This window comes from Panthera leo, chromosome A2 (assembly GCF_018350215.1).
Source record: "Panthera leo isolate Ple1 chromosome A2, P.leo_Ple1_pat1.1, whole genome shotgun sequence".
Lineage (NCBI taxonomy): Eukaryota > Metazoa > Chordata > Mammalia > Carnivora > Felidae > Panthera > Panthera leo.
This window is the reverse complement of record NC_056680.1, coordinates 107,998,680-108,014,951: the sequence shown is the minus strand read 5'-3', so window position 1 is coordinate 108,014,951 and position 16,272 is coordinate 107,998,680. Positions and strand designations below refer to the sequence as shown.

Genomic DNA, 16,272 nt, shown 5'->3' with positions numbered 1-16,272 from the left:
GCAGATGAAAGTAAAGTAACACATTGCTCTTGAAATTTTCCACTTGTTCCTCACCAATTTATTTCAATTAAAAAAAATAATTGTGAAATCTCATATTTCACTGCTTTCTCCAGCAACACAGTTTTAGCGCTCACATCTTGGTGCTTGGCTTCCCTTTCATGGGCACCAATGTCTGTGCCCAGAGTCAGGGATTGGCCTTGCCAAGTGCTTCTCATCATTCCCCTTGTGAGTCATTTCATGATGCTGTTACTGGTTAAATTGTGTCCCCCACAAACTTATGTTCAAGTTTAACTTAACTCCTGCACTTGAGAAAGAGACCTTATTTGAAAAGTAGCTTTACAGGGGACATAGGTGGCTCAGTCACTTGAGCATCCAACTCTTGATTTCAGCTCAGGTCATGATCTCATGGTTGTGAGTTCTATTCCTGCTTTGGGCTCTGCACTGACCACACAAAGCCTGCTTTTGGGATCCTCTCCCTGCCCCTCCCCCCCCCCCCCCCCCCCCCCTCCCCTGCTCTTGCTGTCTCTCTTTCTTTCTAAAAATAAACATTAAAACAAAAAACATCTTTACAGATCTAATGAAGTTAAGATGAGGTCTTACTGTCATCCAGTAGGCTCTGAATTCAACAGAGAAGAATAGCCGAAGGGGGAGAGAGATAAAGGGAGGATGCCAGTGACTAATGATGGAGGCAGAGACTGGAGTGCTGCCTCTACAGGCACAGGAAAGCCAAGTGGGAAGAGGCCTGGAAGCATTCTTTGACACATCAAGCTTTCAGAGGGGGACATGGCCCTGCTGACACCTTGATTTGGGACTTGCCGCCTCCAGTACTGTGAGAGAATAGTCTCAAAGCCACCCAGTTTGTGGTTGGTTATGGTAACCCTGGGAAACTAAAAAACATTCCACAAGCTTAGGCCCAGAGGGATCAGCCTTATAGTATCAGTTTACAAACCTGAAGGGATAGGGGAAAGCCCGTTTCTTTACAATGTTTGAATAATGGGATCTTGGATTCTAAAAGTGTCCTTAACAATGGATTGGGCAAAAAGTCTTTTAATGGCAGTGAGGATGTCTTTTATAGATACCACATGTCTTCTGTTGAGGTGAAATTATTTTGAGTACAAATACTGTAGTTGTTGCAGCTTCTATGTTTCCTCTTCCTCCTGTCTCTCATTGTCTTCCTCCGCAACTCCCACCCCCAGCTTTTTTCTTGTTGCTGATATTTTCCTAGCTGTTGGTATCACCTTGTTGAGCATCTGGATGACATTGTGTGAACTGTCTTCAGTATAAAGGCTTCTCATTTAATTTTGAGGTCCTGGCATTTTGTTTGCGTAAAAGTTTTTCAGTTTCTCTTTAAACCAAAGCAATGGAATCTACACTTAGAACTTAGTGTTCTACTTCTATACTAGCACTAAAGATGCTACCATTTTGTAAAAATTTAGATCTGAAAGAATATTTAGTACAAGGAGGCTAAAACTGATACTGGAATCAGATGGCTGAGCCAAGTACCTGGCAGGTGATTCACAAATCTTGACAGGCTGAAAAATGCATTTCAGGAGGCATTTTACAACCATAAAAAAGTAAGGCAAGGGAGGATTCTGAAACATGGATCTAGGATACATTTCCCTACCCCTCAGAAGTCAGGGAGTTGTCTCCTACCGTGATGTGAGGAGTGACTAGGCATGTCTCATGCCTGCATGTAGAACTCTTTGAACTGCCACCAGAAATCCCAAGAGGGACATTTTGTATTTTACATACTTTTTTGTAAAAGTAAATGCAAGAAGTAAATGCTCAGAGTTAGGCCACCTCTCTTGGAGTAGCGCCTCTGTGGCCTGGAGGAAACATTTAAATCACCGTGCAGGGTAGAGGATGTCCCCCCACTCCCTGGGACAAAGAAGAGAACAGGACTGATTTCTGGAATAGGAATTGGCTCTCTCCCTTTCCCTTGAGGGGTTGTGCCTTGCGAGGCCTTAGTGAACACATTATTACTTTTACAAAGTTTCATCTAGTAGACAAGAACTTCTACTCCTTTAGTTTATAATTGTACCATATTTTTGTCCCAATATATTTAAATACATGCTCACTACACTATACAGACTAATTGAATAGGTTTTTTGTTTTTAAATGTTAGAACTATCCTTAAGGCATAATAGATTTATAACCAGGTATTAAAGAAATTCAACTGTGTTCCATTGTCTGAAAATACTTGTTTAGGAGGAGCTTCTGAATTGTTTGAGTCATCACATATTACTGGAATAACTGACTTTTCAGGAATCCTTTTGATGAGAACTACCCCCCCCCCCCACTTTTTTTTAAGATCCAAATGTTCTGCCATCTTTGTTTAAAACAGAAGAAACAAAATAGTCTCACTTCTTTTTAATTTCAAAAATGCAATGCGGTGACCTTGTTTATTTTCAGAGGTTTTCATCTAGTCATCCAGTGTAGACGAAAGAATATCTTCAGATAGATCCAATTGATGAAATAAATAAAATCAATATATCCCCAAATCCAAATTTGTGTCTAATAACACACCATACTCTATTTTTAAAATTTATTGTTTTCAGGCTTCTAATCATTGCAGTGACATATTCATTTTCTTACAAGGTAAAAGATGGGAAAGATAGGGATTACGTGTTCTCTAATTTACCGAAGATGGTGGCCAACTGAACTGGGCACTGAGAAATCTAAAGTCCTACATCAAGTGCTGACACCGAGCAACACAAGTAGGTGTGATGGTGGTGGTCTTGGGGACCCACCCTGAGGCAGCTGAGGGAGCCCAGGCCACGGAGCCACAAGACCATCACTCTGGCTCTGAGTTTCAAGCTTCTTTTCCATGGAGTAGTTTTTTCCTGCAGTTACACACTTAGCTCAGATGAAATACTGCACAGAAGCACAAAGAAAAGAGACAGAAATGGATAGCTGTGGGGCACATGCGGGGCCCTGAGCCTCAGGCGCACAGAGCACCTGCCCTGGTCTTCAGGCGGCTCCTGAGCCTCTACTGAGCGGTGTGAAAATGAGTGATGGAAGAGAGCCTCAATCCTCTGATTCACTTAAGGGTTGATGTTTTAAAGTAACGAATTTTCATAACACATTGTGCAAGGTCAAAGGAAAACTACAGATCATGCTGACAGAAGGAAATCAACTTCAAAACTGATCTAATGAACTTTAGAAAATTAAAAAAATAAGGCAAGGGCAACCCATATTACGGTAAAAGTTTGACAGAAAAAGTATAACTCATCAGTTCAGAATTACAGCATTTTCCAGTACTGTTTGTTCCCTTTGAAGTACGTTAACTTTCAATTAGGAAAAAAAGAAAGCTATTTTTAAATGCAGTATTTTACGAGTTTGTGAGAAACATTATGTACTTTATTTTCATTAAATCTGTGTTTGGTGAGAAGTGGAGTTCAAGTAGTAGATGTAAGGCATTATGTAGAAGATATTAGTAAAAAATAAAAGCTTTAATCTGTGTATAGTCAGTATCCACAGCCTACAAGAAAGAGTAGACAAAAGTAAATGGAGGAGTCTTTGTTGTTTATACGGTTAATGATTTAATAATAGTGGAGAAAGGACCTTTAGGTGATAAAAATGTGTGTCTTACTAAGATTGATTGCAATGCAAAACTTTTAAGTGTTGCAAGAATGCTAGAAAAGGGATTTTAGGATTTGAGACCAATTTTTCTGTAAGTTAAAAAATGTGTCATTAAAATCTCCTTGAAAAAAAAAACAACAGTATAAGGTACTTTCAGAGTTCCTCTATTTTAATTTTGAATGCAGTTTTATTCCTTATAGCAGGAAAGAATACAAAATGAATAATGGTAATTAGGCTGTTTCCTAGTCCAGGTCTAAGTTTGCCCTACGCAGCAGAAAATTATTACAGAAAAACACTAGTGTCTCATTTGAATTACAAATATTGAAGCCTGATTTTAGATACCTAGTTGACTTTGGGTTTTCAAGAACACAGAAGAAGAACTTACTTGATGCATTTCTTCTAAGAAAATTTCTCCACCAAAATGTTGTTTTCATAGGTTAAGGCATTTTGCTCATTCTTTTCATTGCTCTATTCCCAAAACAGAATAGGACCTAGAACACAGTAGTTATTTGATAAACATTTGTTGAATGAATGAATGAGATCAATATAGTGTTTAATTTGGTGAATACATCTGTTTTGTATCCAGATAATGGAATTATATTGTGGATCAGGAACTATCGTACTAGTTTTGGTTGGTATATGCTTGTTTTGGCAATAATGTAGCAATGCCATATTTGAATTTAATAGTTTAGTTGAAGGCTCAAGCGGCTTTCTATCTTAGGTTAGTTACTACTTTTTGTTTGTTTTTTAAAGTGTATTTATTTTGAGAGAGAGCAGGCAAGCCAGTGGGGGAGGGGGAGAGAGAGAGGGGGGGAGAGAGAGAGAAGCCCAAGTAGGCTGCTTGCTGTCAGTGCAGAGCCTGATTCCTGGCTGAAACCCACGAACCATGAAATCATGACCTGAGCCAAAGTTTGTCACTCAACTGACTGAGCCACCCAGGCACCCCTGTTAGCTACTGCTTTAATTTTGAATTTTTGGGTATAGTTTTGCACCGGGATTTACCTACCAGGATAAAGGCATAGCAGGGGAGTCTATTTTGAGTAGAAGTGCCCTGAGCAACTTGGACTGAACACAGTTTCTATAGAAGTCTAGTTATGAGATAATCTGAAGGAAAAAAAAAAAAAAGTATGAGTAACAGATACAGAAATGCACTAATTTGTTAAGGATTTTTCAAAGTGTGTTTTTAGACCCTTTTCATCAAAATCATCTGGGTACTTTAATGGTAAACTAGCTCCTAAGCTTATAGTACTTATCAATGTAGTACATTATCTTCTAGGTTTTTCAATTCTGACGTGAGAACTAATTCTGCAGACCCATGCACCTGACAGGCTCTATTTGAACTCATGGCTGTGTTCTGGGAAGTATGTGCCATTGGACTAAAGCAGGTTACAGTTAGAAGGAGGATATATATGTGTTCTCAAGGAAAGATAATGATTGTTCTTATGTACATGATGGTACCATCTAGTCTCTATCAGATGCATATATCAATAAAAAGCTTGAAACGTGAACCTTGTCTACATAAAGATCTCCGTTCAGAATGAAGTCTCTCTTAATGTGAATTAATCTGTTTTTAAAATTTATTTTTGAGAGAGTGTGCAAGTGGGGGAGGGGCAGAGAGATAGAGACACGCAGAAGCAAGCTTCAGGCTCTGAGCTGTCAGCACAGAACCGCATGCGGGGCTCGAGCTTGTGAACCGCGAGATCATGACTCAAGCTGAGTCAGACGTGTAACTGACTGAGCCACCCGGCACCCCTTAATGTGAATGAATCTTTGAGAATCATCTCATTTGAACTAAAAATGCAATTTTGTGATTTTTTTGTTACACATACTTTTCTTCCTTCCTTACGCCATAAAACTTTACTATGAAACAGTAATAACCTCCAGTGCTGGTGCTTTTATTTAAACACTACCACGTTGTCTTGGAAATAGTATTTGAATTATAGTAATAAGATTTTGGTAACCACTGCCACATAATATCTCAATTTGAAGATCTAAAATCCAATATTAAGCAGTTTGCAGAAATAGAATATATTTTTCTGAACTTGGTAATGTTGTTATAATTTATAAATTGTCCATAGTATGTGTTCATAGTTTCTCCATAATAATTTCCTTTGGGGCATAATTTTATTGCTCTCACATTCCTTCCTGGTCTGTTAAGTCTAATGACTTTTTTTTTTTTTTTTTTTTTTTTTGGTCCTTTAGGTGACCTACAAACGAGATCTGTATGCAGCTGAATCGATTATTAAGGGTATGTTTGGCCTTGTGACTGTCAGTTCCTGTGTTTCAAAAATGTAAGCCAGTTTAGAATTTCTCATGACATTTTAAATCCCAGAATTCTCAGAAGTATAAATGCCTGTAGGCCACAGAGGTCTGTGATTTGGTGTTTTTGGAAAACAATTACATTTTGTGTTTCCTGCTTGTGAAATATCACTTATTATTTATGTCACATTAGTTTTAATTTTTATAGAGGAAATACTTAGAAAAGGATGGGACCCTGGGGCGCTTGGGTGGCTCAGTAGGTTAAGCGTCCAACTTCGGCTCAGGTCATGATCTTGCGGTTTGTGAGTTCGGGCCCCGCGTCGGGCTCTGTGCTGACACCTCAGAGCCTGCAGCCTGCTTCGGATTTCTGTCTCCCTCTCTCTCTGCCCCTTCCCTGCTCATATTCTGTCTGTCTCTGTCTCTCAAAAATAAATAAATGTTAAAAAAAATTAAAAGAAAAGGATGGTATCCTTATACTATTAGAAGTAAAAACTGACTTTAATTAACTTAGGATACTTACTTTTACGAAGAGGCCCAGCTTCCACTGCACCCTTATAACACTGCCACACTAGTACACTGTATATCATGTTCGTATGAAGCTATTTTTCCCCCAACTAGAGAAGTAAAGCTAGATGATTTGTTAAATTTCTTTTCAGTTTTGACAATAACTGTGATTTTGTTTTGGAATTTAGATACTACACGTGTAATAACCCCTTTATCATTGTTTTTCGTCTCCCATCTACACTAAGGTAGTTATTTGATTATCAACAAATACTTGTTGTTGTGCTGAACACCGTGCTAGGAATGCAATGATGATGCACCAAGCACGTTGAGTGTGTATCTTGGCAGCCTCAGTTACTTAAATCAGCGTTTCTTAACCCTAGCACCCTTGGTATTTGAGGTCAGGTAATTCTTTGTGGTGGAGACTGTTTGATCCATGGTAGGTTGTTGAACAGCATGCCTGGCCTGTATTCACTAGGCACCTGAGATACTCTTCCCCTGGATGCAACATCTAAGATGTATCTTGAGAGAATCACTGTTAGAAAACCGTTGTCCTAAGGGGCGCCTGAGTGGCTGGGTCGGTTAGGTGTCCAACCTCAGCTTAGGTTATGATCTCATAGTTCAAGTCCTGCATTGGGCTCTGTACTCACAGCTCAGAGCCTGGAGCCTGCTTCAGATTCTGCGTCTCCCTCTCTGTCTCTGTCTCTCTCTCTGCCCCTCCCCCACACACGCTCTATCTCTCAAAAGTGAATAAATATTAAAACAAATTAAAAAATCTGTGGTCCTAGCAAAAATTACAGTGCTAATCCTGAAGCAGGTGTGGTGCTTTACAGTCTTTTACTGACTCCTTTGAAATAAAGGATTGACCTGTGTGCTTAGGTTTTGACTGAGAGCTGAACATCTGTATTCAAGCTTGGAAGTTGAAAAAAAAATGCCGTATCTGAATTCTCAATGCATCCGTTTGTTAAGTAGGTTTTCCCCAAATTTTGAATTATCAATTGGCTTCCCATTCACAAAACTGAAATCTTTTCTCTGATCATGACATTGTATGTTTGTAGTTTACCCTTAAGGTTTTTGTCCTTCAAGAATATTGTGTTTCAAACCATTAATGTACCATTATTTATACATCTGTGTATCTGTGTATGCAAACAGATCATCTATAGTTGTAAATCAAAATGTCGACATGTATTTACACAATAAGCAGGCATTATGTAAACATTACTGTGGACAAGTTGGCTAAACCATGATGTGGTTACTTATGCTCTCAGCACATGGAAATAGAAAACTAGTCTGGTTTCCTTACACAATCATACCTTTGTTACCTAGGTAAAATGGACATGACTTACTTTGTGAGTAGGTGGTAAGTGGTCCTACTGAGGATTCTACAAATTATATTTGCCTAGTGTTTATCAGATCAGGATTCTTATAAAAGTCTACATTTGAAGTATAATTGTAGGGATTATACTTTTGGAAATTGTATAGAGATAAATTGCTTTTCTTATTTACACAACATGTTTTAGTGTGCTATTTTTATTTTTATTTTCATTGAAAAATTTAATGTTTATTTTTGAGAGGGACACAGCATGAATGGGGAAGGGGCAGAAAGAGGGAGACACAGAATCCAAAGCTGTCAGCACAGAGCTTGATATGGGGCTCGAACCCATGAACTGTGAGATCATGACCTGGGCTGAAGTCGGACACTTAACTGTTGGAGCCACCCAGGTACCCTTATTTTTATTTGTAAAGTATTTTTTAAAAAAGTAGTCTTTTATTCTCAGAGTAACTAATATGACCGGATGGAAAGAGCTCATCAATGATCTCCAAGGTTTTCCTTATGCTCTAGGGTTTGCATTTCTATCTTCCTAGGAGATTGTGATGTTGTGGATATACTGGGAGGGCCACTGCTCTGGGGCCTCCTCTACTCTCAGTGTGGGCTTCTAGATCAACAAAGTTGAGGTTACCTGAAAACTCGAATGCAGAATGTGTGACCCCACCACATTAAATCAGAATATGAATTTTAACAAAAACTCTGGATCGTTAGTTTGTATGTTAAATTCTGGAAACATTCCTCTAGGCTGCTCTTGAGTCTTTCATAGATCATTTCTTTTCAGATAATATTATTACTGCATTAAGAGCTTGAAGTCTTACTGTACTTTATCAGCTCCAAATGCTTGTTTGCATACCTGAAATGGCTACGTACCTTTGTGACTTGCACTAATTCTAGTTCTGAGGCCTGATAGGAGAAACAAACATGTGTGACATAGGCCAACGAATACCCTTGGATTTTTTAAACTAAAATTGCAAAATAAAATACGGTATATAGTAGAGTGAGCTACATACTCATCTCTTTGCCTTTTCCTAGTAACTGTTCAAAATATTTTTCTAGACACTACTATAACATGGCATTTATTGGGTACTAACTTTGTGTCAGACAATGTTTAAAGCATTTCATGGGTATCATCTCTTGGTTCTCCAAGAACTTAATGATGTAAGTTGTGTCACTGTGTCCATATTGGAATAAATAATCAAGGGTTCTAAGCAAGTACTGCTTTAAGACAGAAAATAAATTCTTAAACTACAAGTTTCTGTCTTCAGTAGTTTATCTCTTAATGCAGCTGTTGCCTCTTTTTTTGCTTATGCAGAGATTGTTCAAACTGTCTTCTCTGAAATTCTTGGACTGCATGTGTTTTGAAATTTGGAATACTGATTTTTTTTCAGAAGTTCATGCAGCACCCAACAAGTCACATCAGTAGTGGGGATTAAGGACCTTACCACATAGTGGAAATTAGAATGCAAGAATGTTTATATCTAGTACAGGAGTGAAGAGTATGAAGCGTCTAGTCCAAATTCAGGTCTTATTTTACCACCAAATTTATATAGGAAAACCATGATTAAATTTGCTATTTTAAGGCAATCTTAGATTTCAGCATTGCCCATTACTTGGTGTCATACGCTTTTAGATTCACTCTGTGAAGATGAGAGGTTGTCTCTTCTTTTTTCTTATGTAGCCTGTAACACTGAGTTTAACTGAATGGACTTGTATGTTGTAGGCTATGGCAAGGGTTTGTTCCTTCGAGTCGAAAAAATTTAAATGATGGGGACAAGTGGCCTTTTTCTCCAACCATACCACTTTACCTGCTTCTGACAGGTACATATCGAGACCCCCATGTATCAGTCCCTATATTATATATATATTTTCTCAAAGATGATATAAAAGATGATATAAAATCACATGTATGACTTTTATGTCAAAGTTGAAAACCAGGGTTTGGAATAGATGGCCCTTATAACATTTAAATACATTACCTCATTTTTTTTTTTTTTTTTTTTTTAACTATAATGCTATAATAGAGATAATATTCCTCCCCTTTTGGAGATGAGTTAAACAGAGGTTTAGATTTAGTACTTTTCTCTTGGTCACACAGTAAGAGCAAGATGCACAATTTAAACCCAGTTCTCTTTTTGTCTTTAAGTCTGACTTTGCTCTGGGGCGTGGCCACTTGGCACCTCTGATTCATGAGTTACTCATGCTGAGTACTGTAGTGGATATTAGCTTCATTAAGTGCTCTTTTAGCCAGGATAGCCTAGGGTTTATAAAATTCAGCCTACCCGAATCTGATTGTGGCCTGATGAAGAGTGTCCAACCACATAGTCGAAGGTGGACATGTTCTCTTATAGTGCTGCGCTAACCGCACAGTGTATTATTCTTCTAGAGAGTGTGGGAAAAACATAAAACATAATACTAAAATAGTAGATTTCTAGACATGCCGAAAGGATAAGTAAAAATAAAAACTCAAAGCAATAGTTTCAAAATGATTGGTTGGTTACTGTTTAGTTTTGTTCTTTGTTAATTCTGGTAGTTGAATGTTCATCTAGCCATACCAGTTGTCCATTTCCAAGATGAAGGTTGGAAGTTTTCATTCTGTAAATCGTCCTTCCTCAGCTGCTTTTTCACTTGAATTCCAATCATTGCTGCTCAACAAATTACCTTCTGATGAAAGCATTTTCTTGTATAGGTATTTTAAGATTCTATAAAACATTTCTTGTTTTATGGCATGTCTCGCAAGTGCATTTTGTACTCCCCAATTTATTTCTCACTAGAATAGCATCCATGTTTTGGTCCATCTGAATGTTTGTTAAAGTCCATTTTTTGTTGCTGTTGTTGTTGTTGTTCAGTGTGGGAATTTTGATGTAACTAACCTTAACCAAGCTTTTGACTAAAATTGTTGCTTGTAGCGTCTAGAAATTTGACTTCTATTTTTGTATTTTTAGATAAGTCGTATTTTGAGGTTTATTTTAGCATCAGTATATTTATATAGATTTGCATCTATAGTGAAGTATTTGATAATAGTAAAGGTGTATATAAAGTGTTCTATTTGTTCACACAGTTGTGTGTGTTGAAAATCATATAGTTAATCACAAATTTACTGTGAGGTAAAACAAAGCATCGTTTTTTGTATTTTGTTTTTTATAGTTAAAACAATTTTTTTTAATGTGTATTTAAAGAGAGACAGCGAGAAAGGGAAGAGCAGAGAGAGAGAGAGGGAGACACAGAATCTGAAGCAGGCTCCAGGCTGTGAGCTGTCAGCACAGAGCCTGATGTGGGGCTTAAACTCAGTGACCATGAGATTATGACCTGAGCCGAGGTTGGACGCTTCACTGACCGAGCCACTCAGGCATCCCTTAACGTTTTTATTTAGGTAGGGGCCATCTGGGTGGCTTACTTGCTTAGGTGTCTGACTTGATTTTAGCTCACGTCATGATCTCATGGTTCCTGAGATCGAGCCCCATGTCATACTTCACACTGACAGCACAGACCCTGCTCGGGATTCTCTATCTCTGCACCTCCCCTGCTCGCACATGCACTGTGTCTCTCAAAACAAGTAAACATGTAAAAAAAAGGTACTTAAATTCCATTTACACAGACAGTGACCATTAGTTTCATGTGTACAATATAGTGATTCAACAATTCCATACAACACCCGGTGCTCATCACAGCAAGTGCCATTCTTAGTCCCCATCACCTATTTAACCTATCCCCCACCCAACTACCTCACCTCTCCTCTCATAACCATCAGTTCTCTATAATAATTAAGGGATTGTTTCTTGTTTTGTCTCTCTTTTTTCCTTTGCTCATGTGTTATGGTTTTTAAATTCTACATAAGTGAAATCATGTGGTATTTGTCCTTCTGTGACTTATTTCACTTAGCATAATGCTCTCTAGCTACAACCATGTTGTTGCAAATGGCAAGGTTACATTCATTTTTATGGTTGAATAATATTCCCTTGTATATATACCACATTTTTATCCATCAATTGATGGGTACTTGGACTATTTCCATAGTTTGACACTTGTAAATAATGCTGCTATAAACAGAGAGGTGCATGTATCCCTTTGGATTATTGTTTTTGTATTCTTTGGATGAATACCCAGTAGTGCGATTGCTGGACCGTAGGATAATATTATTTTTAACTTTTTGAGGAACCTCCATACTGTTTTCCAGAGTGGCTGCACCAGTTTGCATTCCCACAAACAGTGCAAGAGGGTTCCCCTTTCTCCACACCCTCAGCAACACCTGTTGTTTCTTGTATTGTTGATTTTAGTCTTTCTGGCAGGTGTGACATAATATCTCATTGTAGTTTTGATTTGTATTTCCCTGAATATAAGTGATATTGAGCATCTTTTCATGTGTCTATTGGCCATGTGAATGTCTTCTTTGGAGAAGTGTGTGTTCATGTCTTCTGCCCATTTTTAAATTGGATTATTTGTGTTTTGGGTGTTGAGTTTTATATGTTCTTTCTGTGTTTTGCATACTAGCCCGTCATCTGACATGTCATTTGCAAATACCCTCTCCCATTCCATAGGTTGCCTTTTAGTTCTGTTGATTGTTTCCTTAACTGTGCAGTAACTTTTCATTTTGATGTACTTCCATGTTTATTTTTGCTTTTGTTTCCTTTGTCTCAAGAGACCTATCTAGAAAAAAGTTGGTATAGCCAGTGTCAAAGAGGTTACTGCCTTTGTTCACTTCTAAGATTTTTATGGTTTCGGGTCTCACATTTAGGTCTTTAATTCATTTTGATTTTACTTTTGTGTGTGGTGTGAGAAAATGGTCCAGTTTCATTCTTTTGCTTGTGTCTTTCCAGTTTTCCCAGCACGATTTGTTGAAGAGACTCTCTTTCCCCCTTGGATATCCTTCTTTTGTCAAACATTAATGACCATATAGTTGTAGGTTTATTTCTGGGTTTTCTTTTCTTTTGTATTGATGTATGTGTCTCTTTTTGTGCCAGGACCATACTGTTTGGATGGCTACAACTTTGTAATATAACTTGAATTTTAGAATTGTTATACCTCCAGCTTTGCTTTCCTTTTTCAAGACTGATTTGGCTATTAGGGTTCTTTTGTAGTTCCATACATATTTTAGGATTGTTTGTTCCAGTTTTGTGAAAAACGCTGTTGGTATTTTGATAGGGATCGCATTAATTGTGTAGATTACTTTGGGTAGTAGAGACATTTTAACAACTTTTGCTCTTTGAATCCATAAGCATGGAACATATTTCCATTTGTTGGTGTTTTCTTGAATTTCTTTCATCAGTGATTTATAGCTTTCACAGTATGGGTCTTTCACCTCTTTGAGTTTATTCTTAGGTATCTTATTTTTTGGTGATGTTATAAATGGGATTTTAAAAAAATTCTCTTTCTGCTGCTTCATTGTTAGTGTATAGAAACACAACAAATTTCTGTATATTGATTTTGTATCCTGTACCTTTACTAAATTTATCAGTTGTAGCAGTTTTTTGGTGGAGTCTTAAGGGTTTTCTATATATATTATGATGTCATGTGCAGTCAAAGTTTGGTTTCTTCTTTACCAAAATGGATTCATCTTATTTCTTTTTGTTGTCTGATTGCTGAGGCTAGGACTTGAAGTACTATGTTGAATAAAAGTGTTGAGAGTGGATGTCCTTGTCTTGTTCCTGGTGTTAAGGGAAAAGCTGTCAGTTTTTTTGCCACTAGGGATGATATTAGCTCAGTTTTTTTCATAGAAGTCCTTTATTATATGGAGGTATGGTCCTTCTAAACCTATTCTTTAAATTTTTATTTATTTATTTTTGAGAGAGTGCAAGTGAGGGAGAGGTCGAGAGAGAGACACAGAATCCAAAGCAAGCTCCAGGCTCTGAACTGTCAGCATAGAGCCCAACACAGGGCTGGAACCCATGAACCGTGAGATCATGACCTGAGCCAAAGTTGGACACTTAACCAATTGAGCCACCCAGGTGCCCCTCTCTAAACCTCTTTTTGAGGGTTTTTTGTCATAAAAAGATGTTGTTCTCTGTCAAGTGTGTTTTTCTGCATCAATTACAATGATCTTATGGCTCTTATCCTTTCTACTATTGATGTAATATATTACATTGATTGATTTGTGAATATTAAACCACCCTTGCAACCCGGGAATAAATACCACTTGATCTTGGTGAATGATTTTTTAAAATCATTGCTAGCATTTTGTTGAGGATTTTTGTTTCTATGTCCATCAGAGATATTAGTGTTAGTTCTCTTTTCTTTGGTTTCTTTATCTAGTTTGGATATCAGGATAATGCTGACTTTGTAGAATTAATTAGGAAGTTGTCCTTCTTTTTCTATTTATTTGAATAGTTTGAGAAGAGTAAGTATTAATTCTTCTTTAAATGTTTGGTAGATTTCTCTGTGAAACCATCTGGTCTTGGAATTTTGTTTTTTGGCAGTATTTTCATTACTGATTGAATTTATTTGCTGGTTATCAGCCTGTTCAATTTTTTTTCAGTTTTTGTAGTTTATGTGTTTCTAGAAATTTATCAATTTCTTCTAGGTCAACCTATTTGTTGGCATATAGTTTTTCATAATATTTTCTTAAACTTGTTTGTATTTCTGTAGTGTTGGTTGTTATTTGTCTGCTTTTTTGTGATAGTATTTTAGGCTTTTTTTTTTTTTTATCTTGATAAGTCTGGTTAGAAGATTATAGATTTTATTTATTTTTTCTTCCACAAACAGCTCCTGGTTCTATTCATCTGTTTTATTATTGTTTTAGTTTCTGTATCATTTATTTCTTCTCTAAACTTTATTATTTCCTTCCTTCTGCAGGTTTTAGGTTTTCTGTTTTTTGTTTTCCTAGCTCCTTTAGATGTAAGGTTAGGTTTTTTGAGACTTTTCTTGCTCCTTGAAGTAGGCCTGTATTGCTAGAAACTTCTCTCATTGAACCACTTTGGCTGCATCCCTAAGGTTTTGGACCATTGAGTTTTTATTTTCAGTTGTTGCCATGTACTTTTAAATTTATTATTTTATTTCTTCGTTGAGCCATTCATTGTTTAGTAGCATGCTGTTTAACCTCCATGTATTTGTAGTCTTTCCATATCTATATATATATATTTGTGTGTGTGTGTGTGTGTGGTTAACTTCTAATGTCCTAACATTGTGGTCAGAAAAGATGCATGGTATAATTTCAATCTTCTTGAATTTGTTGAGGCTTGATTTGTGGACTAATATGTGATGTATTCTGGAAAATGTTCCATATGTACTTGGAAATATTTTGTATTCTACTGTTTTAGAATGCAGTATTCTGAATATATCTGTTAAATCCATCTATTCGAGTATGTCATTCAAAGCCATTGTTGTTGATTTTCTGTTCGGATGATATGTCCATTGATATCAGTGACGTGTTAAAGTCCTCTACTATTATTGTATTATTATTGATTAATTCCTTTATTTTTGTTATTAACTGTTTTATTATTTGGGTTCTTCTATGTTGGGTGCATAAATATTTACAGTTGTTATATCCTTGTGTTGGATTGTTCCCTTTATTATAGAAGGTGTCCTTATTTGTCTCTTGTTACAGTTATTGTTTTAAAGTCTATTTTGTCTGATACAGCGTTGTTACCCTGGCTTTCTTTTGACACCTATTTGCATAATAGATGTTTTCCTACCCCTCACTTTCAATCTGCAAGTGTCTTTAGCTCTAAAATGAGACTCTGCCAGACAGCATATAGATGAATGTTTGTTTTGTTTTAAAAACTCCATTCTCTCACCCTGTATCTTTTTGGTTGGAGCATTTAGTCCAGTTACATTCAAAGTAATTATTGATAGACATGTATTTATTTCCATTTTATTATTTGTGTTTGTGGTTGTTTCTGAAGATTTTCTCTGATCCTTTCTTTCATGGTTTGTTGATTTCCTTTAATGATCCATTGGTATTTCTTTGTCTATATTTTTTACATATTTATTAGTGGTTTTTAAAATATGGTTACCATTAGATTTGTGTATGACTTCTCCTGCATTTGGTGGTCTGTGTTAAGTTGGTGGTCGCTTAAGGTTGAACCTATTTTTACTTTTCTACTCCCCATATTTTGGGTACATGTTGTCTTATTTTACTTCATTTTGTGAGTTTCTTGACTGAATTTTTTAAACAAATATACTCATTTTTACTTCTTTTGTTTCCTACCTTCATACTGTCACTTTGGTCTCCTTTCAACTCAAAGAGTCCCCTTCAATATTTCTTGCAGTACTAATTTAATGGTCATGACCTCATTTAGTTTTTGATTGTCTGGGAAACTTTGTGTCTCCTATTCTGAATGATAGCCTTTCTGGATAGAGTATTCTTGACTGCAGATTTTTCCCATTTAGCGCTTTGAATATATCATGCATCTCCCTTCTGGCTTGCAAAGTTTCTGCTCAGAAAGTCCCTGTTAGCCTTATTGGTTTTCTGTTCTATGTTACTGTCTTCTTTTGTTTTGATGTTTTTAATTTTTTGTCTTTATCATTATATTTTGTGAATTTAATGACAGTGTTTCTTGCTGTGGATCTGCTTTTGTTGATTTTGTTGAGGGTTCTCTGTGCATCCTAGATCCAGATAATCTGTTTTCTTCCCCAGAGTATGGAAGTTTTCAACTACTATTTCTTCA

At 36.8% G+C, this 16,272-nt stretch overlaps 1 protein-coding gene across 1 annotated transcript in view; it reads left to right on the top strand.

Annotated features, from left to right (window-relative positions):
* Window positions 1–16,272, top strand: part of CRPPA (CDP-L-ribitol pyrophosphorylase A) — a 323,296-nt gene that overhangs the window by 109,544 nt on the left and 197,480 nt on the right. Inside the window, exon 5 of the mRNA XM_042919329.1 lies at window positions 5,785–5,830. Within this exon, the coding sequence (XP_042775263.1) occupies window positions 5,785–5,830 (46 nt within the window). The remainder of the gene's footprint in view (window positions 1–5,784; window positions 5,831–16,272) is intronic.